This window comes from Trichogramma pretiosum, unplaced genomic scaffold (genome assembly GCF_000599845.2).
Source record: "Trichogramma pretiosum strain Unisexual culture from Peru unplaced genomic scaffold, Tpre_2.0 scaffold69, whole genome shotgun sequence".
NCBI classification, from domain to species: Eukaryota; Metazoa; Arthropoda; class Insecta; order Hymenoptera; family Trichogrammatidae; genus Trichogramma; species Trichogramma pretiosum.
In genome coordinates this window covers 664,674-689,346 of record NW_019641608.1, presented here as the reverse complement: position 1 = coordinate 689,346, position 24,673 = coordinate 664,674, and the positions used below count along the sequence as shown (strand labels likewise).

Here is a 24,673-nt window from a genome sequence, read left to right as displayed (position 1 = left end):
AAAATGTTGCTTCATGGTTGGAGTTATAGTACTTAAGAACTAGAGGAATCGCGTAACTGATTTTACCATTTTCTCAAATTTTTATGGTTTGCTCAGAAGCAGTACCGAATCGTATGTTTCCCAATGTGATGTAGTTTATTTTATTAATATTTCATGGTAACTATCATTTTACAAAAATGAATAATTGGTTTTTATTGAAAACTTACCTTTTCTGCATACAAACATGATTCTTCGATAGTTTTATTTTGTTCTTCACTTGTTCTACGTGCAAAAGTATTACTTTTTTTAGAGTAACATGCGTCATCTAATTTTAAATCTTCTTTCTCTTTTACTTTAGAACCATCGCTTTTAGTTGAAAACCCTCCAGTTATGAGCTGTGGGATCCAAATAATTTTTTTTTTTTTTTTTAATAAATACAAGTAATAATCTAATATTGTATATGAATTGTATTTTAATAAAAATCACTCTATTCTTAAAAAATTAATCATAATTGTAAAGACAGTGTCGCATGATAGTTGCAAAGATAGTGAAAATCATTCTATATATTAGAAATCGTTCAATGATGATCAATTTTTTTCAAGTTATTTTTTGGATCTTTAATCACCATTTTAAATTTTCATAAATTATGCTGAAAAAAAAGAAATAACTTTACCTTTGCACTGGAGGCTGTAGTTACTTTTTTCTGTTCATATTTGATAGATTCTAAAATTGGTAAATTTTCTGGTATTGAATTTACTGAACTTTTTGAAATTTCATCAAGATTACAATTAGATAATTGATCTGGATAGTTTTTTGCAAGAACGCAATGAATTTTCGGTTCCACATTAGAATGAGATGATTCGGAAGGATCAATTTCCAAAATTTCACATTGCCTAAAACAATTTAATATTTATAACTCAAGTTTTCTGAATTCTTTGAGAAATTACATTATTATCATGATCATTATTCACGACAGTCATATTCAAAAAGATTTAATAAAAAACTTACGTATTTTCGTCGTCGATATCCTCAATACTCTTCTGTTGAGAATTTTCCATGATGTGGATTTCGTGTTGGAGTTCTGAAAGTTGGTTTTTTATTCGAGCTCTTTGTCTCTTAGAGATTGAATCAGCCAATGTTTTGCATTCTTTTTTTCTTATACAGTGATCGCTAGAAGTGAACATCTATTATAAGAACACTTTATTCTGAAAAATATGTAAATATACACGAGATTAATTATTTTTTCAACAGTTCCGAGCTTAAATTTTATCTCTTTGAAATTGATTTTTTAAATTAATTTTCAATTTTTTAATATCTTTTAAACTCTGTTACGACCGTTGCATTTATGCATTGAGCTTATCGAATTAGAGCAACCTTCTTCTGAAACGTTTTTCAGGAAAGATGTAGAAAAGGAATTACGATTCAGTTGTCTGAATAAGTTAGGGGGTCGGCCAAAGTCCTTGTTGCTGTTTTAATCTGTAGGGATGCCTAGATTCATGAAAATTATGTTTACGTCTCTTAGTAACTTTACTCATATCAATATAAGCAATGATCTAGATTGACGAATCGACTTAAATTTTCTTAAAAGCACATGATCTCAACTAGCTGTGTTGTCTGTGTTGTCTTAAAGGAATGCATTGCGTTCCTTCTAAAGATTCCCCGATACATCGTGCTTGCGTACTAATTTCAGATATTAAAAAACAGCTGGGAGTAAACGTGATTGGTAACGGTAGTCAAAAAGGCTTGCTCTTGTGAACCGTATTAACTGAGATTCTAAAATATTTTTCTTTTTACGTTCGGTTTCTTGGTTGTATTCTAATAAAATTTTATCGAATTCCACGTTCCTAATCAGAAGTCAGACAAGTTCCGCGGATTTCACGTGGAATCTACGTAGATAATTTTCTTAAAAATACAAGGGAATTTATCAATTATTCTCGGACTTGTGAACTATTTGAAAACTATTGAGATTTTTCACAGAAAATTTTAAGAGGATCCTTGTGAACTTTTAGGACATCCTCGATAATCAACTTGAAATATTGTTATCAATTGAATAATTTTTGTTGATAATTTAAACATCTTCCAGGAAAGAGTTTCGAAATATCTTTTTCGAAACAGTTTTGTTTTCTATAAAAACGTACGGAAAAGAGGTTGATAAATGAAATGTAGTGTATGAAAATTAACATCGGAGAACGTGCAACTCAACGTTTTATGCTGCAAATACATAAATTGTTTCGAGATTTGTTCCATCAATTACTTTTCTGTAGAGTTGGGAATTCATGTGTAACGAACCTAATATTATGATTTTAGGTTGATTTCTAACTGGATTTTTGGGATTGATTTTCTCACTAGATATTTTAGATGGGTATTCTGAGTACATTTTCTCGCTGAATTTTTGATTATTTTCCAAGAGTATCGTAAGATGAAATTAAATTAGAATTTTATTTTTAATATTTAGGGTGTTATTAATCAATTATTTACATTTAAACTCAAAACCTATCCTTTATATCCTTTCGTTATAAGTGTCCGAAAAATTGAACTCAAAAAATTTATGGGAAAAATCCTTCCTGGAAATCAACCTAAAATTGCACTCTAAACACTTATCGTGAAATGCAGCTGGAGATCCACTAAAAATTGATTTACAAAAAAATGAAAATTCTACTTTTTTTATCACAAAAATGTCATCATCGAATCTTAAATTAAGAAAAAACGTCTCCCACCATAAAAATATGTATTATTATAATAATTGATGATAAGTTTTAGGTTTTTATAATTAGAAAAAACCAATCGACTGCGAAAAGATCGATTCATGTCCAAAAAAACCTCCGCTAAAATTAACATTTCGGTTTTGTTCAAACATATCACACACTAAAGATTTTTTTAACCCTCAAATACTGCTTTCATTTATTTTTGTATTCCTAAAAAACTACTCAGGTTCTTTTATTTAGAAAATTCGTTGGATTAAAATATTCTATGTAAGTCTCAAAAAAAGATTTGGAAATTTCGAATATTTTACTTTGCCCTCAATAAAAAAAAAAATTAGTTATGATGAATGAAGTCACGAGATGCCACAGCAAAAAATATTTCAACAATGCAAAAAAATCAGGCATTCATTCTATTACTACATTAATTTTTAGACAAGACGATTTTATTAGTAACACAATTGGTGGACAATTTTTGCATTAATAAATTATGTGTTTGACTAGCCTAAAACCTGGATAGCTGCTCAAGGAGTTTATGGGTCTGATTATTCTAATGGATAGATTAATCGAATATTTTAGTCGAATTCAGGTTATTCAATTAAACATGTATGCTCGCGATGTACCAATGGGCATTAAAGTTATGATTATGTGTGTGAATTTATAATCTTTTGTAAGATGAAAAACTAGTATTTTTAAAATAAATCTAGACAGCACAGGTTAGAAAAGTTACAGTAAATATTTTATACATTACCAATTCGTTAAAATTAAATAATTGACTTCTCAACGGTACTGTTTTACGAAATTACGAATCTGAACGGTTTCGTAAGAAATTATAAAATGGTAATAAAATTGTTTAAATCATGATGATTGTTATAAGTCATGTTACCGTAATCTACGATTAAATTTCTATAATAGAAACAAACATTTATTTGTAAAATACTTAAGAAACTTCTCTCTTATTTTTCAAAAATTTCATTTGTTGCAGCGATGCTTACCTGCTTTTTAATATATTTGGTAAACGATAAAAGGTAATTGAATATTGAATAAGTGTAAAATAATAATGACGTGTGGTAAGCGGTGATGAAGTATATGTTGCATGTAAATATCCTTTCAAATTATATATTTCACTACATCATCATATCATTCGACTGTTCGTAATTTTGATTTCATTAATTCAATATAACATTAAATAAAATATATAATAATTTTTATAAGACCGAAGTTTTTCGAGTAGATAATAAATCTACATACTCAAGGCCTAGACAAAAGATGGGAATATACTGAAGAGCTAAAATAAGGAATGAAATTTGCAATGCATAAATACGTATTTGAGTACACGTAATGTCGCGATCCTCTTTATTTGATTAGCCCTTAATACTTTTGATTTCTATTATGACTTACCAATGTTCAATACATGTCAATGAAATATGTACACACACAAACGAAAACCGCTTAAAAGTTTATCGGCATTGATGAAAAAATTAGATCAATTTTATTTTAAATCAATTATTCTTAACCTTCAAAATTATTGCTCTAATACCTCCAGGTAGCAAATTGATGAAGTATCAATCTGTAAACTTTGTATATACACTTGAATATTTTCTTCATACCATCAGGTGTGCATCTTTAAAAATTATACTAATTTTTATAACAGTAAAGAAATTTTCCATGTTACCTTAATATATAAATTTTAACTAATTTTGACAATTTCCATAAAAGTAAAAATATTAACAGTGTTGGTGACAGACAATGTGTTGTACTTATACATGAATATTTTGAACTTGAGTTATAGTGAAAAACATTATCAACAAAATTTTAAGATAATTGCCAGGCAAGTTTTTAAACAAATTTTTTGTGACATTTTAAGAAGTTTTTATAACTACTAATATCTAACCTTTGGTTAAGTGTTCAAACTCGTATAAGTGGAGTACTAAACTTCTTCAATAATTTTATATAAAGTATGCAAATTATGATGTTTGGTTTTTTGATAGGATGCCTTATTTAAGTTCTTATGTTATCTTAATAGGCTGTTATTATGAAAGATTGTCTTTTACCAGTGGATTTAAATAAAAAAAATCTTGAATTCTTTATTACCTTTTTTTATTCATTGCAGTTAAAACAAATCAGAATGATTTTAGTTTGTTCAATGTTATAATTAATTACCTGACCTATTCAAGTAAACTATTGAATAAGCTTATAGCTAACTCTTGAAGACAGAGATATTATTTTAAATCAATTCTGCATATTATCATTAAATTGGAAAAAATTATTACATAAACGGGATCATTGAAAAGTTTTTGGTATTCGATCAGTTATGTCACTTGCACTTCTGACAAGCTCATTGAAAAAATTGTATTCATGAAATCTAATTGATATAATTTTTTTCCTTACGATGAAAGTTTTATATTAAATTTTAATTTTAATAATTAGTGACAGTTTTTTAATTTTTTAATACAAATCACTCTAGAAATAAGAGTGTTATTAACATTTTTATTTAGATACCTTAGCTATTTAATTTTTAAATTGTAAGAAAAATACCAAAACAATTTTTCAAATTATCATATTTTCAATGACACCAAATAATCTATTGACCTTAAATATATTAATACTTAAAGGAATTTTAATATTTAAATGCTGAAATTGTTGAATATCTCTGCAAGAATTAATATTAAAAAAGGAGGTGATTTTTAACTGAATGAAATGAAATGAAATATGCATTAATAAGATTAAAAAAGAAGAGCATAAAAAAAGTGACAATGAATTGAAATCAATGATAATGAGAAGATGAGTAATATATTAGCAAGAAGTTGTTAAGATAGGAACTAACAAACATTAATAAGAATAAAAAATCGAATAATCAAAGCAATAATAATCATAAAAATAATAATAAAAAAATAATAAGAAAAATAAATAATACCAACAATACCTAAAGAGCGCTTAGCTCTAAACTCTACCGTGAGAGGGCAGAAGCGTAAAAAATGTGACATGTGCTTATGCTTAAAGTACTGAACCAAAGTTGTGAAGAACTGGACACAATATTTGTTATCTCCGTGTGAAATTGGAGGGGGTTGCAGCGCTGGCATCGACTTTAACATGTGCTCTTATGGGAATTGATCCAAAAAATGCCAGCGGCGCTCACCGAACTGAAATTTATCCGTAAGAAATAACATGGAATTTCTCAAAAATTGGGGGCGCCACGGGTTATGCAGATAGCCAATAGTTGTCGTAGCAGACTAACTGACAACTTGCTTTACATTATTGACATTCATAGCACAGCCAACTCAAACATCAAAATAAATTAATACTCATGAAATAATGCACTTGTGAAATTCTTCTGTAATTAAGTATATTTGAATTAAGCATCTTTATAAATAATTTTGACTGATCAATGAAAGAATAAAATTGTTATAAAAGTTTAGGAACAAAAAGATCACGAATAAACAATTCTTTGAATTAAACGTTATTATTTGGGTTGGATGCAATGTACATAGCAACAAAGTAGTGCGAGTATTTTGCTGGGGCAGCCATAATGTGTCCAACTCTTCACAACGCTGGCTGTAAACAACATAACTAGGTTTTTTCCCTATTAACATTCAACGTTGTCTAAACGTTTTTTAAACGTTTAAGAGAAGGGTTGAATAAACGTTGAAGCAACGTTGTATAAACGTTTAAATGTCCGCTTCCTAAAATCTTCTAAACGATGTATCGACGTTATAACAACGTTGAGTAAACCTTAATTAAAACTGTTAATCAATCAACTACGCGTTCAGAAAATTGCAAAATTAAGCACTTTTTAATTATAAATGTGCCGATCCCTTCTTAAACTGTGAACTGCTTGGTGTACCCTGACCAGCGCTTTCATTAAGTACATGTATGTGTACGTATAACTTTTCTTAAATTACTTTGTGTGTAAATCCGAATCAATTGATTATACAATTGAGTAGATGGGGTTTTAGAGGAGAATCTGATACAATATATCGAGTAGTTTAAGTGTTGTTATTCTATGTTTTGAAAGTGTTTGTGGTTTAAATTATGAAATAATCAATGCTCACTTTTAAATAATCTAGATTAAAAATTCGGCAAATGGATTTTTTTGATTTAACTAAAAAATACGAGACATCTTTTAGGTAATAGAGTGTATTTATGGTATCAGATTCTCCTCTAAAAACCAATTAACACAAAAAGTAATTTAAGGAAAGTTATACGTACACATACATGTACTTAATGAAAGCACTGGTCAGGGTACACCGAGCAGTTCACAGTTTAAGAAGGAATCCGCACGTTTATAATTAAAAAGTGCTTAATTTTGCAATTTTCTGAACGCCTAGTTAATTGATTAACAGTTTTGATTAAGGTTTACTCAACGTTGTTATAACGTTGATACATCGTTTAGAAGATTTCAGGAAGTGGACATTTAAACGTCTATACAACGTTTCTTCAACGTTTATTCAAACCTTCTCTTAAACATTTAAAGGTTGCAAATTAAACGTTTAAAAAACGTTTAGACAACGTTGAATATTAATAGGGAATCATAATTAATAGGGAATCATAATAAATAATCATAAAGCGAAATTCCATTTCTGTGAAAAAAGAACTCTTATGAAAATTTCCTATAGGATCCCGCGAAATTTCTACAGGAGTCCTATAGGATTCCAGCAGGAATTTCGCGGGACCCTGTAGGGAATTTTTATAAGGGAACCCAAATCATAAACTATGTGATATTCGTTAACTCGGATGTCACACTACATCAGCTTCAATCGATATACAAATTTAATTATCGCTATAACAACGCCATGTAACTACTGTTGGCACTCCGAAATTCATTTGAATTTCGTAGCGTGCGCGAGCCCAAAAGCCAAAGCGCAGTATCGTATGTGCACTGCTCAACGCACGTGTTGGAGGCTGACTAGTTCGAAAAATCGAATCTACTTTCTCTAAAATACATGCTTAATCATAAGCCATGTACGTTACAGACATGCAGTCTTTGTAAGTTCGTGAAGCTGTTCACACATCTTCGTCTGTTCATCAACTTTTCTCAAGTCCAAGTGAGTCATTAGTGTCGACCACTTGTTCAGTAGTAAAATCCAAATTTATCATGGCATAAGACAATTTAAAAAAAAATGGTTCCAACGAGAGAAACATAAGAGATACCTTGAACAGATTCAGAAGGAATATGCTTCGAATGGATTTTAAACAAATGATAGAAATGTAGATATATGATAAAACGTGAGAGTTCATCTACGCTTTTTAAAATTGTATTGGATGAGAAGCATTTGGAAGTTCTTGCATTTCAACAGCAACGCACGAAACTCAATATTCATAGAATATTAATAGATGGAAAGTCTGCAATTCATTATTTGTTCAATCTCTACTACAAACACTAATCGAACTTACGAAACGATCATCATTTCATCGATCCTGCCTTAGACGATCTCCAACAGGAAAAAAATTCGAGCAAATATCATGCTTACGCAGACCCAGAGAAGAAGTCCCTCATTAATTTTTTTCTAAAAAATTCCGAGGAAAATCATTGCGACGATCATGGATACACCTATTTACACGGAGCTTGCTTCAGCGGCGATATCGAGACGGTGCAACGATTCTTAAGNCACTTATCATCTGGCAATAGCAACATCACGTGCAGTTTGTGAACTCTACCCGCAGCACAATGAAAAATTCGTTTGATTTTGAGCGAAATCAAAAAGTTAGCCAATGGATCGAATTGTTACGCAAAAAAATTGAAATGTATGCACCGAAAAAGAAAGATAATTACAGAATTAAAACGCTGCTACGTGTATCACTTCACTCGGCGGTTCGTAGCCACGAGAACGAGTTGGAAAAACTCAGAGCAATCCTGCGAGAACGACAAAATTCGAAATGAAATCCGAGAATGATTAAATAATCTTTCAGACAACGTGCCGCAGGCACATGAAGTTTCTTCCAACCAGAAAGCATTGAATAAAAAAACCTTAATCGGCATTTTTCATGTTAACCAACTAACACTGCATACTCTGAGAATAAAATGTGTACACAACTATTCGGAAAGAAGACATTACTGATTTGTCAATCGAAACCTCATAGAAGAGATAGACAGACACAAAGGAGTTCGATTCGGTACAAGTGGAAAAGTTGAAATGTAATTCACTATAAGTCGAAAGAAAAAAATATTCGACTGAGCAGACCTGTTTATAATTTTGTATATAATGCAAAAATATTTCAATAAAAAAACTTTTTATTGAAATTGACAATCTTTTTTTCAACTCCCTAAAAATAGTAATTTATACTCGGTTCAGCGGTACTTGCAGGCTATGTGCACTGGCGAGCACTTGTACGTGTCGACATTGATGTCCCCGCCTTGACTTAAGAATCGTTGCACCGTCTCGATATCGCCGCTGAAGCAAGCTCCGTGTAAATAGGTGTATCCATGATCGTCGCAATGATTTTCCTCGGAATTTTTTAGAAAAAAATTAATGAGGGACTTCTTCTCTGGGTCTGCGTAAGCATGATATTTGCTCGAATTTTTTTCCTGTTGGAGATCGTCTAAGGCAGGATCGATGAAATGATGATCGTTTCGTAAGTTCGATTAGTGTTTGTAGTAGAGATTGAACAAATAATGAATTGCAGACTTTCCATCTATTAATATTCTATGAATATTGAGTTTCGTGCGTTGCTGTTGAAATGCAAGAACTTCCAAATGCTTCTCATCCAATACAATTTTAAAAAGCGTAGATGAACTCTCACGTTTTATCATATATCTACATTTCTATCATTTGTTTAAAATCCATTCGAAGCATATTCCTTCTGAATCTGTTCAAGGTATCTCTTATGTTTCTCTCGTTGGAACCATTTTTTTTTAAATTGTCTTATGCCATGATAAATTTGGATTTTACTACTGAACAAGTGGTCGACACTAATGACTCACTTGGACTTGAGAAAAGTTGATGAACAGACGAAGATGTGTGAACAGCTTCACGAACTTACAAAGACTGCATGTCTGTAACGTACATGGCTTATGATTAAGCATGTATTTTAGAGAAAGTAGATTCGATTTTTCGAACTAGTCAGCCTCCAACACGTGCGTTGAGCAGTGCGCATACGATACTGCGCTTTGGCTTTTGGGCTCGCGCACGCTACGAAATTCAAATGAATTTCGGAGTGCCAACAGTAGTTACATGGCGTTGTTATAGCGATAATTAAATTTGTATATCGATTGAAGCTGATGTAGTGTGACATCCGAGTTAACGAATATCACATAGTTTATGATTTGGGTTCTTTTTTCACAGAAATGGAATTTCGCTGAGTTAAAAAAGTTCAGCATTCATATTAAATATTTATAAACTGTCTTACAAGCTTGATATTTTTGCATGCTCGTTAAAGTTGCGTATATAATGCACAACATAACTATAAAATAGTACATTACATAACTTAGGCGGGGGGTTGTCTATCTTGCAAGATTGTCAGTTTGCAGCCCGAGCGTAGCGAGGGTTGAATTGACGCGAGTGCAAGATTGACAACCGCCTCAGTTACGTATAGTTTTTTTCATCATCGAGTGCAGGAAGTCGATTTTAAGATTTTCCCGCACGACGCGTCGTGCGGGAAATAGCACTTCCCACACGCTGTGATGAAAACGCCTTTTGAGAATTTGTTGCAAAATTAACTATTGTTACACAAAGGTTACAGTTGAATTATTTTATTTGTTTACAGATCAACGTATCTAAATGATACAATTTTGTGCGATCAAAAAATTGAACAAAAGATAAGAATTCAAGTATTTCAAAAATTTCTGGAAAAATCTATTTCTAAAAAGGTTAAATTTATTTTTATTTGGTAAAAAATCATGCATTTAGTGAAAAATGTTATTGGTTGGATAAGTTGTGTACTTATAATTTGTGTGTACACTACGGAATCAAGTCGAGAATCACCTATTTTTTCTAACCATTTTGCTGTACACATACCATCAGGCTTAGAGTCTGCTTCAATCGTCGCAGAAAAATATGGATTTGATAATCTTGGACAGGTAATTTATTAATCTTTACGCATAAATATGTGGCCTAAGCCATAGTTAGCGTGATGGTCGAAAAAATTTTTTTTCTTAAATTATGTATATTTTGAAGAGTACATTGAAAAGTGAAAATCCTGAATGTTTCAGCCCTCAAGATCCAACCCTATTGGATTATCAGGGTTTCAAAGTTGAATTTTCTTTTTCTGCTCATATTCTGCTTGCAATTCTAATTTTCTGGGATAAATTTGAAAAATTGTTGAATCATGGTTTTTAGTGTAAAATTTGATGTAGAATTCAAATTTGTACTTAAAAACCATGATTCAACAATTTTTTCATATAAACCTCAGAAAATCAGAATTGCAAGCAGAATATGAGCAGAAAAAGAAAATTCAACTTTGAGGACCTGATAATCCAATAGGGTTGGACCTTGAGGGCTGAAACTTTCAGGATTTTCACTTTTCAATGTGCTCTTAAAAAATACATAATTGAAGAAAAAAAAATTTTTCGACCATCACGCTAACTATGGCTTAGCCCATATGTAAATCTTAAGGGAGGCTGCAGTACTGTAAGTTTTTCTGAATTCGGTAAATTTTCCGAAAATAAAAAATATTTCGTACTATTAATTCACATTTATGCCAACTTTTTCTTTAGCAAAAGCTGCACTTCTGATGCCTCATCATCTCGCAAAAAGGACATAAATATAAACTTAGCACAGGGCCATCAAATTATACCAATTAAGGTGACTCTTTACTGACTCGGCTTGTCAATACGAGTGTAGTTAGTTTGTTTTGACTCTTGTGGTGCCCGAGGGCCCTATGCTGTAATGTTGTAAGCGTCCCCTCTCCTCTTCAGCAGACGACAAAACCTCAATTGGACCATAAAAATTCACTTTCTCGGGCAAATATTACAATAATTAGCATGAAAACATGTACTTTTTAATATACCAATCGAAAGCTTTAACTTTCAACTTTATATTATCAGTTTTTGGAAGAGCTGTATGATATATTTTGAGAGTTATTCAATAAAAAGCGTCCAAAAGTAGATGTGCACCTATACAGGCCGTGTTAAAAAGTCAATTTTCGATGACTTTATTCTCGAAAATTAGCGTGGCAACAGGGTCTGACATTTTGCAGGGAGATAATTAGATCGCTTATTAACGTTATCCCAAAATTTCAAGACCTTGTATAAAAAAATGTTTAAATAAAGAGTCACCTTAACTCGCATCTCATCACCTATCACCACTTCGGATCGAAAATTTTAAAACTATTGTGTTATATTTTTAATTTTATATCATAATTAAAATGATAATTAAAATTCACTATTTTAATTGACACCAATTCATAATAACTTTTTTGTGCCACCCTAACCTAAAGTAATATTTTACTCCCGCTGAGCAAAACCAAAATGTTACTTTAGGCTGGGGGATTCACAAAAAATTGTATTTGCACCTATATAGCGAAAAAAGAAAGTCTCAGAGTACGTGATTATCAGCCTCGGCTGATAAATTACACGTGCTTTGAGACTTTCAGGTTTTTCACTCCCTAGGTGTAAAGTTTACTAATTTGTGTTTGCCGTGTTCACAGCTTAACACTTTCACAAATTAACTATTGTTACATTAATTTTTCCCTCGAATTTTGTTGTTAACATGTTTTTTTTTAAATCAACTTTTATGAGGCCAAATTGCAACATGCTAAAGTTTGGCTTCGAGTTCCCATGGTTTCATTGATACAGCCTCCTTAAAGATATGATCAATTTACGAAAAAAATGATATTATTATTTACTATATAAAGTTATTAAAATGCAGATAATTGATAAAACGATGGTTTAATAAATGTTTTTTCTAGATTGGAGCTTTAAAAGATTACTATTTATTCGAACACAAAAAATTAAGGAAACGATCTATACAAATTAGTGATCATCACCATGAGGCATTGTCAAAAGATCAACGTGTAAGTAACAATTCATTTAATTACTATTTTGTACATTTTTATTTTTCTTCATTATTGCAAAGTTATGCCAGAGGTGGAGGGGATGAATATATGGTTGCTATCAGCAAGAAAACCGTTGATTGTATCTATAATAATATAGATTTTGAGCACAAACATTAGCTTTCATTGATAAAAAGCATTACTTTTTAATATAAAAATTTTAAATTCAATATAAAATATATTAACATCCATTTTTCAAGAGTCAAGAATCTGCTTGCTCCGTTCTACTAAAGCAAGTAGCACGAGAGGATACTGTCCGACGCTGATTCCTCTTAAACGTCTATGCAGTGCTGTATCTCCCTCTCTCTCTCTCTCTCTCTCTCTCTCTCTCACTTGCTTGCTTTGTTCGCACATACTATAGAAAGCTCGTGCTTCCTCAGTTTCGCTCATGTTTACATTCATAAATCATAGTGTATGATACTGGATACATGTTTATGCGTGCATAACGAGTCTGTCATCATTTTCGATCAAAAATCATCATTTTTTAAAAGCCTCTTTTAGGACCTTTATTTTGATATTCTTTAGAGCATCATTGAGTCTTTTAGCGAAACACTAAGTGAAAGTTTTAGAAAGTGGTCTCGAAAGTGATTTTCGGATTAGCATCGTCATCCCCTTAATTATACATAATACAAATTTCGAGCTTCACAACTGTGCGAAGAATTATTCAAATTTGTTCTCATTTATTTAGGTACACTGGTTCCAACAACAGCATGAAAAGAAAAGAACAAAAAGAGATAATATTGGGATTGATTCAGTTTATGCAGAATATCCATCATTTTTTCAACGATACAATCAAAAAAGCAATCTTCGAGATATTAAATATGATCGTCTTAATAACAGAGGTATATTGCCGCAGAATGGATTCACTGACCCACTTTTTAAAGAGCAATGGTATTTGGTAAGATTGAAAATGTGTTTTTTTAAAATGAATAACTCGAAAGATAAATTCTTCGATAAATTCTTCTAAACTATTCTTCTAAACACTGTTGTCTGTTCACAATATGATAAGGCGATGCCGAAATCCAATTTTTTACCGAGCAAGCCGGACAAGTCTTTTTTTCAACTTTTTTTCGTTAACGATATTCCGATCAAGCCTTTCATAAATATCTAAATAAATAAAGAATATTAAGAATTACTAGCTACATAGGTAAAAAGTAGATTTGTAGCATCATGAGAAAGAGTGCCGTGAAAAATAAAGAAAAGTAAGTGAAAACATGAAAAGTAAAGACAAAAAGCATCGTAAATACTTGTATCTAATATGAAACATAAATGTACTTACATCTATTGCGCATAATAAATGGTATTAAAAAAAATTCCGAGTTCTTCGTGAAAACTGGTTCGTAACCAATATTGCTAAGAAATTAGTTAAAAGACGAATAAAAAACTTTTTAGAATTTCTCCAGCTACTTTCGGTAAATTGTTCAAACGAGTAACACTATTTCAGAATGGTGGAGCAAAAGATGGATTCGACATGAACTTGAAGCCTGCTTGGCAAAAAGGATATACTGGAAAAGGGGTTGTCATTTCAATTCTTGATGATGGAATTCAATCGAATCATCCAGATTTGGCAATGAATTATGATCACGAAGCTAGTACAGATATTAACGATAATGACGATGATCCTATGCCACGAGATAATGGTGATAATAAACACGGTACACGTTGCGCTGGGGAAGTTGCAGCTGTTGCATTTAATGAATTTTGTGGCGTTGGAGTTGCATATAATTCCAGCATTGGAGGTAAAATGAAAAACTATCAATAAAACATTTCCAAATTTAATTGTAATTAAACGTTTCGGAAACCTTTAGTCTTTAGAAGAATTTAAGAAAGTTTGTAGGGCTTATAAAAAAAACAGTTTTCTAATTATTATGTCCAGGATTTTGAATTTAATCAAATTATTACTTTTTTTGATTTTCTTAACCTCTTAACTATAAACATTCCAAAAAAGATAAAACAAGTAAAGTTATAATATAATTCCCTGAAACCTAACTGGAGAGATATATTTGGCTAAGCTCTAAGAGTCCCTTTTATTCAAATAATTGATATCGTGTTTTTATATTTAAAAATTCTAGTAAATTTATATTATTGGTGTATTTGTATAAATTTTATTTTGAAATTATTAACAGGTGTAAGAATGCTTGATGGACCTGTTAACGATGCTGTTGAAGCTCGTGCCTTAGGCTTAAACCCTGAACATATTGATATATATAGTGCGTCATGGGGACCAGAAGATGATGGAAAAACCGTAGATGGGCCTGGACCATTGGCTCGTAGAGCTTTCATATATGGAGTAACGAATGTAAGTAGAATTTTGTAAAATAATGGTATTTTTAAGTTTAAACTCAATTTCGATACCAAAATCTCAGCCGAATCTATCCTTTTGCTATCCGCTTCAAGTCGATAGTAGTGATCGGTGCGGCAGCTTTACAAACTTCTTAACTTAAGGTGACTCTTTACTTAAATATCTTTTCATACAAGGTCTTGAAATTTTGGGACAACGTTAATTAGTGATCTAATTATCACCCTGTAAAATTTCAGACCCTGTTGTCATGCTAATTTTCGAGAATAAAGTCATCGAAAATTGACTTTTTAACACGGCCTGTATGGGTGCACATCTACTTTTGGACGCTTTTTATTGAATAACTCTCAAAATATATCATACAGATCTTCCAAAAACTGATAATATAAAGTTGAAAGTTGAAGCTTTCGATTGGTATATTAAAAAGTACATGTTTTCATGCTAATTATTGTAATATTTGCCCGAGAAAGTGAATTTTTATGGTCCAATTGAGGTTTTGTCGGCTGCTGAAGAGGAGAGGGGACGCTTACAACACTACAGCATAGGGCCCTCGGGCACCACAAGAGTCAAAACAAACTAACTACACTCGTATTGACTAGCCGAGTCAGTAAAGAGTCACTTTAAATCAGACTGAAATTAGTCTAATCACAGAGTCCGTTTACAAACTTGGTAAAACTGCCGCACCGATCGCTAGTATCGGCTCAAGATGGATAGAACATCAGACTGATTCTCGTTGCTTATAAATTGTTAAAGTTATAGTCGAATTCGAAAAAATATTTTTAGATCATTAATTTTATCTGATATTTGCCACTTTGGCATCAAATTAAGAAAGATATAATTGATATATCACTCCTTTGATCTTTTTTTGTAAAGATACGATATATATCCTAAAATAATGATTAAAAAATGAACCTTACATAAGCTTATTTTTGGGAGTATCAGTAGCTGAGTACAGAGGTCAGTTAAGATGTATATGAGATTCGAGGAAGTGTACGCCGCAGTTCTCTCTTTTTCTCTGTCAAACTTGACAGATGGACTGCGAAGCGCGCTTCTTGATAACTTTCGATTGTCTTAATTCGAATCATTAAAATCTAATAATAATATTATTACGATATGAAACAATATGGAAGAAATATGCCATAAATTACAGGGCCGTCAAGGCAGAGGGTCAATATTTGTCTGGGCTTCAGGAAATGGTGGTCGTCATACAGACTCTTGTAACTGTGATGGTTATACTAACAGTATTTTTACTTTATCAATATCATCGGCCACCCAAGGAGGATTTAAGCCATGGTATTTAGAAGAATGCAGTTCGACATTAGCTTCTACTTATTCTTCCGGAACACCTGGCAATGATAAAAGTATAACAACTGTAGATATGGATGCCAGTTTACGAGAAGATCATTTGTGTACGGTTGAACACACAGGAACATCAGCATCAGCTCCATTAGCTGCCGGAATAGCGGCTTTAGCTTTGGAAGCAAATCCAACCCTCACATGGCGTGATATGCAGTATCTTGTAGTGTTAACTTCTCGGTACAGTCCACTTGATAAGGAAACTGGATGGAATATTAATGGAATTAAAAGAAGAGTGAGTAAATAGTATGTTATAATTAATATGTTCGTGTAGCAAAAGACTCGTCCAACATTCTCTTTCACCCATGCGTAGTAAAAATAAAAACACTTCACCGAAAGATTAGGAAAATTAAGATTTTCAGACCTGATATTTGATTTCTGAAATATTCAGACGGGTATAGCAATCGCTAATTAAATTTTTTAAAAATTCACAAGTGACTTTAATTGTATTGAAGATTATTAAGTGTTGATAAAAGTTTTTAATAGCCAAAAGTCATTGTGAAAAACTATACGGGCAACCGTATGAACAATATAGAAAAAGTTTTGAAAACTTAACACTTTTGCTAAAAAATCGAATTTCCACAAGGTTTTCCGAATTTTCAAAATTTCTCAATATTACTCTCAAAAATCATAACTATTCCTCATTTTGCCATAAAATCATACCTACCCTCGTAGTGCAGGAAGTCGATTTTAAGATTTTTCCGCACGGCGCGTCGTGCGGGAAGTAGCACTTTCCTGAAAAAATATTAGTCGCTATCCGCGTTAGTAGGGATTAGGGAAGCTCAAATTGGCCGAAGCACGTCCTAACGTCAATCATATCAGTTTTGGATACTGTAAAGCAATAGTTTACACGGGAAGTGTACTGTTTTTCGAATAAATTTCTATTAATATGCTAAATTTTCGCAAAATTATGGCACCAATAAGTTTTTGATCAAATTTTACCTCGTTAATGATTGTCACCTCAAAAAGTATCAATGTAAAGTTATTGACAAATGTCGTTTTGAGAGACAAAAACCATGGTGCAATGAAGCGAGCCCTGTTTCATAATCGACGTGTTATTGTTCAACCAACTTAGTGATGCAATTTAATTCACAAACAGATCCCTTATTGTATAAACAAAACAATATTTGTTCAGATTGTATAGCAGATAAAAATTAATATTATTTTTAATGATACCTAAGGTCTCTCATAAATTTGGCTATGGTTTAATGGATGCTGGTGCAATAGTTGATTTAGCGGAAAAATGGACAAATGTTCCCGTGCAGAGAATTTGTAAGTCACAAGAAGTGAATGAGGATCGACAAATTGAATCTACCTATGGATACACTTTAAGTGTGACAATGAATGTCAGCGGTTGCGAAAATACCTTAAATGAAGTCCGGTTCTTAGAACATGTACAATGCAAGGTATTATTGATTATACAAAAATCAAATTTGTGTTGAGATACAAGTGTAGTGTTTATGCAGTCGCTTGGCTTGTCCATCTATGATAAAAAGTTATGTATTCAATCGTAATTTCAATCTCAATTACAGCTTTCATTACGGTTTTTCCCGCGCGGAAATCTTAGAATTTCACTTACGTCACCAATGGGAACAACTTCTACATTACTATTTGAAAGACCACGCGATGTACTAAACTCGAACTTTGATGATTGGCCATTTTTAAGTGTACATTTTTGGGGAGAAAAAGCAGAAGGACAGTGGACATTAGAAATTATCAACGCTGGAACAAGGCATGTTAATTCTCCTGGTATGTTTTGAGATACCTATAATTCGATTTTTAATCAAAATAAGAGCATGTCAATGCATGGACACACGTATTTTTATTAAGCGAAAAAGTTACACACGTGTACGTCACTATCATACAATAAATTATCATACAATAAATTAGCGGTAAACTATTGATAGAGAGTAGAGGTAGCTGGTACCTTATAAATGATGAATTTATAAAATATTTCTATGAAATTAATTACTGTTTAAGTTCTGTGCAAATTTGAAAAACACATTACTTCAAAAGTCTATTAATTTTCATTGTATTTAATATATAATTAAAATACTGACAAAACTCACGAAACAAACAATTTTTTCTCACAGGTATATTAAAAAAATGGCAATTAATTTTTTATGGAACAGCGTCCAACCCTATCAGGTTGCGAACGAGATATAGTCTGTTGGTTCCTGAATCGGAATATCATTCGATATATTACCCGCTAGAAGCGGAACATATAGAAGGTACTATTACAACAATTGCGCTATTCAATATTTACATCATTAAAATTACATCATTTAAACAATTTTTATAGGAGCGGCTTCTCAAATCGTTCCATCTATAATGACCTACAGTGGCCCAAATAATTCTTCCGCAACCGAAAAACAATCAAATGAAGTAGGGCGTGACTTGATGGAATCATTATTGTCATCGCAAAATCACTGTGACAATTTCCGTCTTAATAAGTAAGTACTTCTTAATGCAGAAAAATTAAAAAGTTAATTTAGAAAATTAATAAATACGAATTACGCACGTCCCATTTCATCGGTGAAAATATTTACAAAATGTATTTTATTCGTGATTTTCATTTGTAATAAAATGTTTCAGCACCATTAATTCATGCATTACCCATTTGATATATTATATTTATTTTCAGTAAATGCGTTGATCGTTGTCCTTCAAGAACATTTGCTGATTCTAATAATATCTGTAGATATTGTCATGAATCGTGTGATTCATGTACTGAATCCAGACCAGATTCTTGTCTTTCGTGTGCTAACGAGTATAAGCAAGTGGTTGATCTAGGATTATGCCTTGCACAATGTCCAGATGGATACTTTGAAGGTATATAAGAATGATATGCTTATTTTCTCTACTTAGAGTAACGTTTGCAATGAAATCTGGTAGATAGTTCCACTGAAAAATCGTACGTGCTTACCTCAATAATTTGTCACCTAAAAATTAAAAATGTTTACACTTATAGCACAGCATAAATAACATGACATAAATTCACATTTATGGCACGCTAACCTAAAAATCGCAACTTCGCCGCTACTTTTAGGCTTTTGTACCATAAAATATTGTATGCAACTGATACGGATATGCTTTTCCAACGAAACTCGTTACAGCCCTCGCCTTCGGCTCGTGCTGCAACCCCTCGTTTCGCTGAAAAAGTATATCCGTACCCGTTGCATAAAGTACTATTATGGCACGCTTTTCTGTGGCAAAGTTAGCACTTTCTAGTACCGCGTCGTGTCTACCACATACGCTGCGCTCCGTGATACCTGAAAGTGAGACTTATTGCTCGGAAAAGGATACATAAATGTGAACTTACAAGGAGAGCTTTTCAGGTGCGGGTTATGGATTTGCTCCAAAATTTTTTTGCGGTCTTCTGGTACCCAATACTGAAGCTCTCTGTACTGAGTTTGATCCAATAGGCCTTAGGGCCCATTTTGCAGAAGATTTTCCACATTATAAAAAAATCTTTGTTATTTTCTGTATCGAAATAGAAGTATTTAAACGAAAAAATGGGACGATCAAAAGTTTTAAAATTTTTCAAAGAATCTGTTTGAATTTTTTCAGAATTTTTGAAATCATCTACCACTCTTTTTACGAAATCCTAAAATCTACTAAAAAAAGCGTCAAATTTGGGCCTCTTGAATTAAGTGATAGATGGTCCCAAAAATTCTGAAAAAATCCAAGCAGATTCTTTGAAAAATTTTAAAACTTTTGATCGTCCCATTTTTTCGTTTAGTAATTCTACTTCGATATAGAAAATAACAAAGATTTTTTTATAATGTGAAAAATCCTCTACAAAATGGGCCCTAAGGCCCATTGGATCAAACTAAGCATAGGGGGCTTCATTATTAGGTACCAGCAGACCAGAAAAAAATTTTCAGGACATTTGGTGACCCGAATCTCATGCGGTCTCCTTGTAAGCACAGGGAGCTTCAGTATTGGGTACCAGGAGACCGCAAAAAAATTTTGGAGCAAATCCATAACCCGCACCTTAAAAGCTCTCCTTGTTAGTATAGTGCCGTGAAATTCGGTACGATACTTGTGGACATTTTCTAGACCGACTGTTAGGATGTTTGTTTTGATTTGTAACTTTTCACTTATAACAAAACAATTCGATATAACAGGTGACTTCTGTGTTTTATTATTCTCGTTCGAAATCTTTCTTAATAACATAATGAATTTCAGGTTCTAGTGGAAAAAAGTGCATCCCGTGCGCATCAAATTGTGCTACCTGCATTAATAAACCGAATTACTGCCTAAGTTGTGAACATCATTTGGTACTTTACAAAAATAAATGTTACGCTACGTGTCCAATCTATACTTATCAAACGACAGACCATAATTGTGAATCATGTCACATTTCCTGTGAAACTTGTAAGACTTCTGACAAAAATGATTGCATCAAATGTCGCCGTGGATATTATTTTTTGAAAGGTAAACAAAGTTGATATTAAAAAATATGTCAACTATTTTTTTTTTCTCTTAAATTTGAGTCCATTGCCCTGATTAACTAATGTGGGTATAAATATGGACACGAGACTGAAAGTAGATCTCAATATTTTTGTATTAATGGATGTAAATTTTATTTTACAATAATTTATTTAAAACAAAGAAAATTCTTTTAAATAAATATTATTAAAACATTTCAGGTAAATGCATGAAAGAATGCCCACTAGGATACTATGAGGATTCAGATCGCCGAGAATGTATCTCTTGTCCCCAAAATTGTGCTGTTTGTACAGCACATGCGTGTGAAAAGTGTAATCAAGATTGGATTAAAGATGATAGTGGTATATGTCTTCCAGAAAACTTTGCTCTTTGTGAAAATTTTGAATTTTTCGCTCATAATAGTTGTAATAAATGCCATACCACTTGTAAACAATGTTTCGGTTCATCTATTGATTCCTGCATTAGTTGCGAAAAACCATTAACTTTGCAAAGTAAGCGATGCATTTTTACGTGCCAAGAAGGATTTTATAAAGCAATCAAAGGTTATGAATACACATGCGTGCCTTGTCTTCATACTTGCGCTCTATGTGATTCAAAGTCTAACTGCACTTCATGCCAAAAAGGATTAGTTCTCCAAAGTGGAGAGTGTAGATCGGCATGTTCTGATGGGTATGTATAAGCATGAAAATAAAGTTCAAATAATTCTTTTCATACATATTTCTTTATAATGATCGAATCCGATCAATAATTTCTACAGTACTAAAATCAACCCGTGAAGATGGACATGATAGATTTCGATTAATGAGAGTTACCCCCCACTAGTTTTAACGAAGTTGTGTAACGATTTAAAATCAGAGTGAAATGGTTTTACAAACAGTAGAATGAAAACAGACATTTCGAAAATATAGATACAAAAAATAAAAATAAAATAACCGAATCAGGGCACCAGCTTAGCCACATGCATTATTGGTCGAGTAAATCGGATTCACTATCGTTCACTTTTTGCTCGATATTCTTCTGAAAATCTACTTTCATGCCTTAATTTATTGTTTCTTATAAATAATTTGAATTTTCTGAAATTTTGAGGAAAAACTCACATCGGGAACCTGGGAGGTGCTTGCTCGATGAAAGTTTTTTAACCGTGAAAGCAACGAGCAATAATAAATTTTATTAAGGGGACCGACCTGTGTTAAAATCTTAAATTCAAAAAATAGCTATATAAATCGAAATGGTGGAAATTTTTTTTTGCGATCGTAAAATATGTTTATTAGACACCTGATTGACCAAAAAAAACTTCTATCCAAGCTCTGAAATGCGAATTACGCTTATTTTTTCATAATACTAAATATTATAATAGGATTCACTTGCCACGCGATTCTGACGTGAGCTTTTCATCAATATTGATCTATGGGGTCTCAAAATCTTCAGAAAAGTACCCTCATCCACTTGAGCGGAGCAGAATTTGAAAAAAAAAGTTTGTTTTTCTTCCAAGAACTTTAATATGGCTTCTAGTGTTGATAAAATACTAATTTTCTCAAAAATTGGCACATTTTGACGTGTATATAAAGTTGTACGCAATTTTTCAAAATTCTGCTCCGCTTAGGTGGACGAGAGTACTTTTCTGAAGATTTTGAGACCCCATAGATCAATATTGATGAAAAACTCTTTTCAAGATCATGTGGCAAGTGATTTATAACACAATATTTCGTCTTATGAAAAAAGTGATGTAATTGGTATTTCAGAGCTTGGGTAGAAGTTGTTTTTGGTCAATCTGGTGTAGAATGAACATATTTTACTATCACAAAAAAAAAATTTCCACTATTTCGATTTATATAGCTATTTTTAGCTGAAGCTGAATTTAAGCTTTTAACACAGGTCGGTCCCCTTAAATAAAAAAGTGAGTTGGGTTGAAGTATCGTAAGAATGCCATTTAATTTAATCATTTTTTCCCAACCGCTGATCATATAACAGAACTAGAGCTCAAGAGTAGTTGATTATCTGATCTCGAAGGAGAGTAACCGATATTTTGACGTATGCTGCGTTGCGCATCGATCAAGCGTTCCATTAGAATAAATAATAATATAATAATAAATCTTTTTTATTTGAATTATTATCCGTTCAAGGTATCAAAATGATTGAAAATTTATATTTAAATGTATTTTACAACTGGTGAATAAAAAATGAGTTTCGAATAGAAAAAAATCCATTTCACCTCAACTCCATCACTTCATGAAATACGAAAATTTTGTTTCAGGTACTATCAAGATAAAGACAAATGTTCCAAGTGTTATTTTTCTTGTAAAACTTGCACAGGACCGAAAAAAAATCAATGCGTAGCCTGTCCAAAAGGTCTATTTTTAATTGCTGGTGAATGTCAATCAAGATGTCCTCAAAATTATTTCAAAACGACTTATGGTTGTCAGAAATCTTCGAAAATGTGTCGATCATCAACAGGTAACGTTTTAAATTAAATATAAAGTTGTTGTACTAATTGAAATTATTTTTTAGAAAAATTTAATCATTGTTTAAATTAACTATTTTTGCTGGTATCGCATCTTCTTGAGTACAATTTTTTCTTTATCTTATTTTTTAAAATCATTTGTGATTTATGAAGCTTCAGATACGCAGAACATGTATAGCCAACTTTGAGGCACACTCCATAAAATCGCGTTTATTCTATAAGTTCTAGTCGTTGACCTATTGAAAAAGCTTACATGGTACTCCACATGTGATCTACAGTTTTATCCATGGAGAACAAGACCTACAAACACTCATGGTGACAGGCATGAATTTTCCCTGTCAAAATCACATGCGACGATACTTGTATGACACTATTAATTGTATTAATGTGTTAACATAAAATTGTAGATCACATGTGTGATATCAATTAGGCTTTTTCAATAATGCGCACATAATGTGCTTATTCATGAATTCACATCAATTCGAAATTTAATGATAAGAACACTTACAAAACACGCAACTATCTTTGCCTTTTCATTATTCAACATTTTATTTCAGATCAATGTAAAGTTATCACAAACTCCAGGAAAGTCAATGTTCGAGAATTAACTTCTGCTGAAAGCCCAAGTGACTTGGCAAAAATGGAAAAGTCAGTATTATTGGTAGAAAATGAAAAACTATCAGTACCATAAATTTTTGTCATTAGTATAACTATATTCAGCTTTATCTTAGTATTAACGATTACATTTTGTGTCCAAAATTGAGAAAATAAGATTGAAAATGAATCGGTTTAGTATTATATACTTTTTTATGAGCTTAACTTGTGATTTATATCATGCAACAACTTGGAAATAACTATGCATGTTAGTATGCAATTTGCAACTTTCATTATACTGACAATAAGATATAAACCCCATCGAAAGAAAGACTTCATAATCTTTTTTTTTATATTATGCAACAGAAATTTAATAGAAAATTTTAAAATATAATGTTCTCAGATTTTATAATTTTTTACAGACTGTCTGAATTGAAATTAGCAGACTCCAATTAATCCAATTTTGAGGGAAATGTGGGTTAATCACAGACTTATTCATTTGTGCAATTGAGATCAATTATTCGAATTACCAGAATGAAAATTTTGCTCAGGCAAAAGATAAATCATGTCGTTTAGCGAATCTCAAAGTGTGATTAGATTAAAATAATTTCCGCACTAATTTGGAAATGAAAATTTTTTTTGAATTCAAATAACTGATTTGCAGAATTCAACGGTGCATAAAAAAATTTCTTCCAAAGTGAAATAGAAAATTTGCAGAATTCAACGGTGCAGGATGTTTCTGTTTTTAATAAAAAAAAAATAAAAAATAAACAACTAAAATTATACAAATATATTATCATGTAAAGATAACAATAATCAATGGCAAATAAACTATTTTTA

The 24,673-nt window shown here is 31.8% G+C and overlaps 2 protein-coding genes across 7 annotated transcripts in view; one reads left to right on the top strand and one right to left on the bottom strand.

Moving 5' to 3' along the window:
• Nucleotides 1–5,667, bottom strand: part of LOC106648615 (sterile alpha and TIR motif-containing protein 1) — an 11,619-nt gene extending 5,952 nt beyond the window's left edge. The window contains exons 1-4 of one of the 5 annotated variants that reach the window (XM_014365643.2): nucleotides 5,605–5,667; nucleotides 988–1,184; nucleotides 653–872; nucleotides 207–374 (exon numbers count right to left, since the gene is read on the bottom strand). In XM_014365643.2, coding sequence (XP_014221129.1) covers nucleotides 207–374; nucleotides 653–872; nucleotides 988–1,163 — 564 coding nt within the window. In that variant the 5' untranslated portion in view covers nucleotides 1,164–1,184; nucleotides 5,605–5,667. Of the gene's footprint in view, nucleotides 1–206; nucleotides 375–652; nucleotides 873–987; nucleotides 1,185–1,353; nucleotides 1,377–1,398; nucleotides 1,738–3,429; nucleotides 3,529–3,673; nucleotides 4,012–5,604 lie in introns of those variants that run through there. The other 4 variants (XM_014365639.2, XM_014365640.2, XM_023458486.1 and 1 more) reach the window with 4 other exon arrangements.
• LOC106648613 (furin-like protease 2) lies at nucleotides 3,665–24,673 on the top strand. 2 transcript variants are annotated; one of them, XM_014365637.2, is made up of 17 exons: nucleotides 3,665–3,706; nucleotides 10,383–10,695; nucleotides 12,525–12,629; nucleotides 13,357–13,566; nucleotides 14,113–14,407; nucleotides 14,795–14,967; nucleotides 16,118–16,558; nucleotides 17,505–17,729; nucleotides 17,856–18,072; nucleotides 18,417–18,554; nucleotides 18,626–18,776; nucleotides 18,968–19,155; nucleotides 20,515–20,763; nucleotides 20,979–21,447; nucleotides 23,033–23,232; nucleotides 23,797–23,887; nucleotides 24,256–24,673. In XM_014365637.2, exons 2-17 carry the CDS (start codon nucleotides 10,516–10,518, stop codon nucleotides 24,287–24,289), a joined length of 3,366 nt encoding a protein of 1,121 aa, XP_014221123.1. In that variant the 5' UTR covers nucleotides 3,665–3,706; nucleotides 10,383–10,515; the 3' UTR covers nucleotides 24,290–24,673. The 2 variants fall into 2 exon arrangements, with proteins under 2 accessions (XP_014221123.1, XP_014221122.1); XM_014365636.2 differs by lacking the exon at nucleotides 3,665–3,706 and adding an exon at nucleotides 4,093–4,294.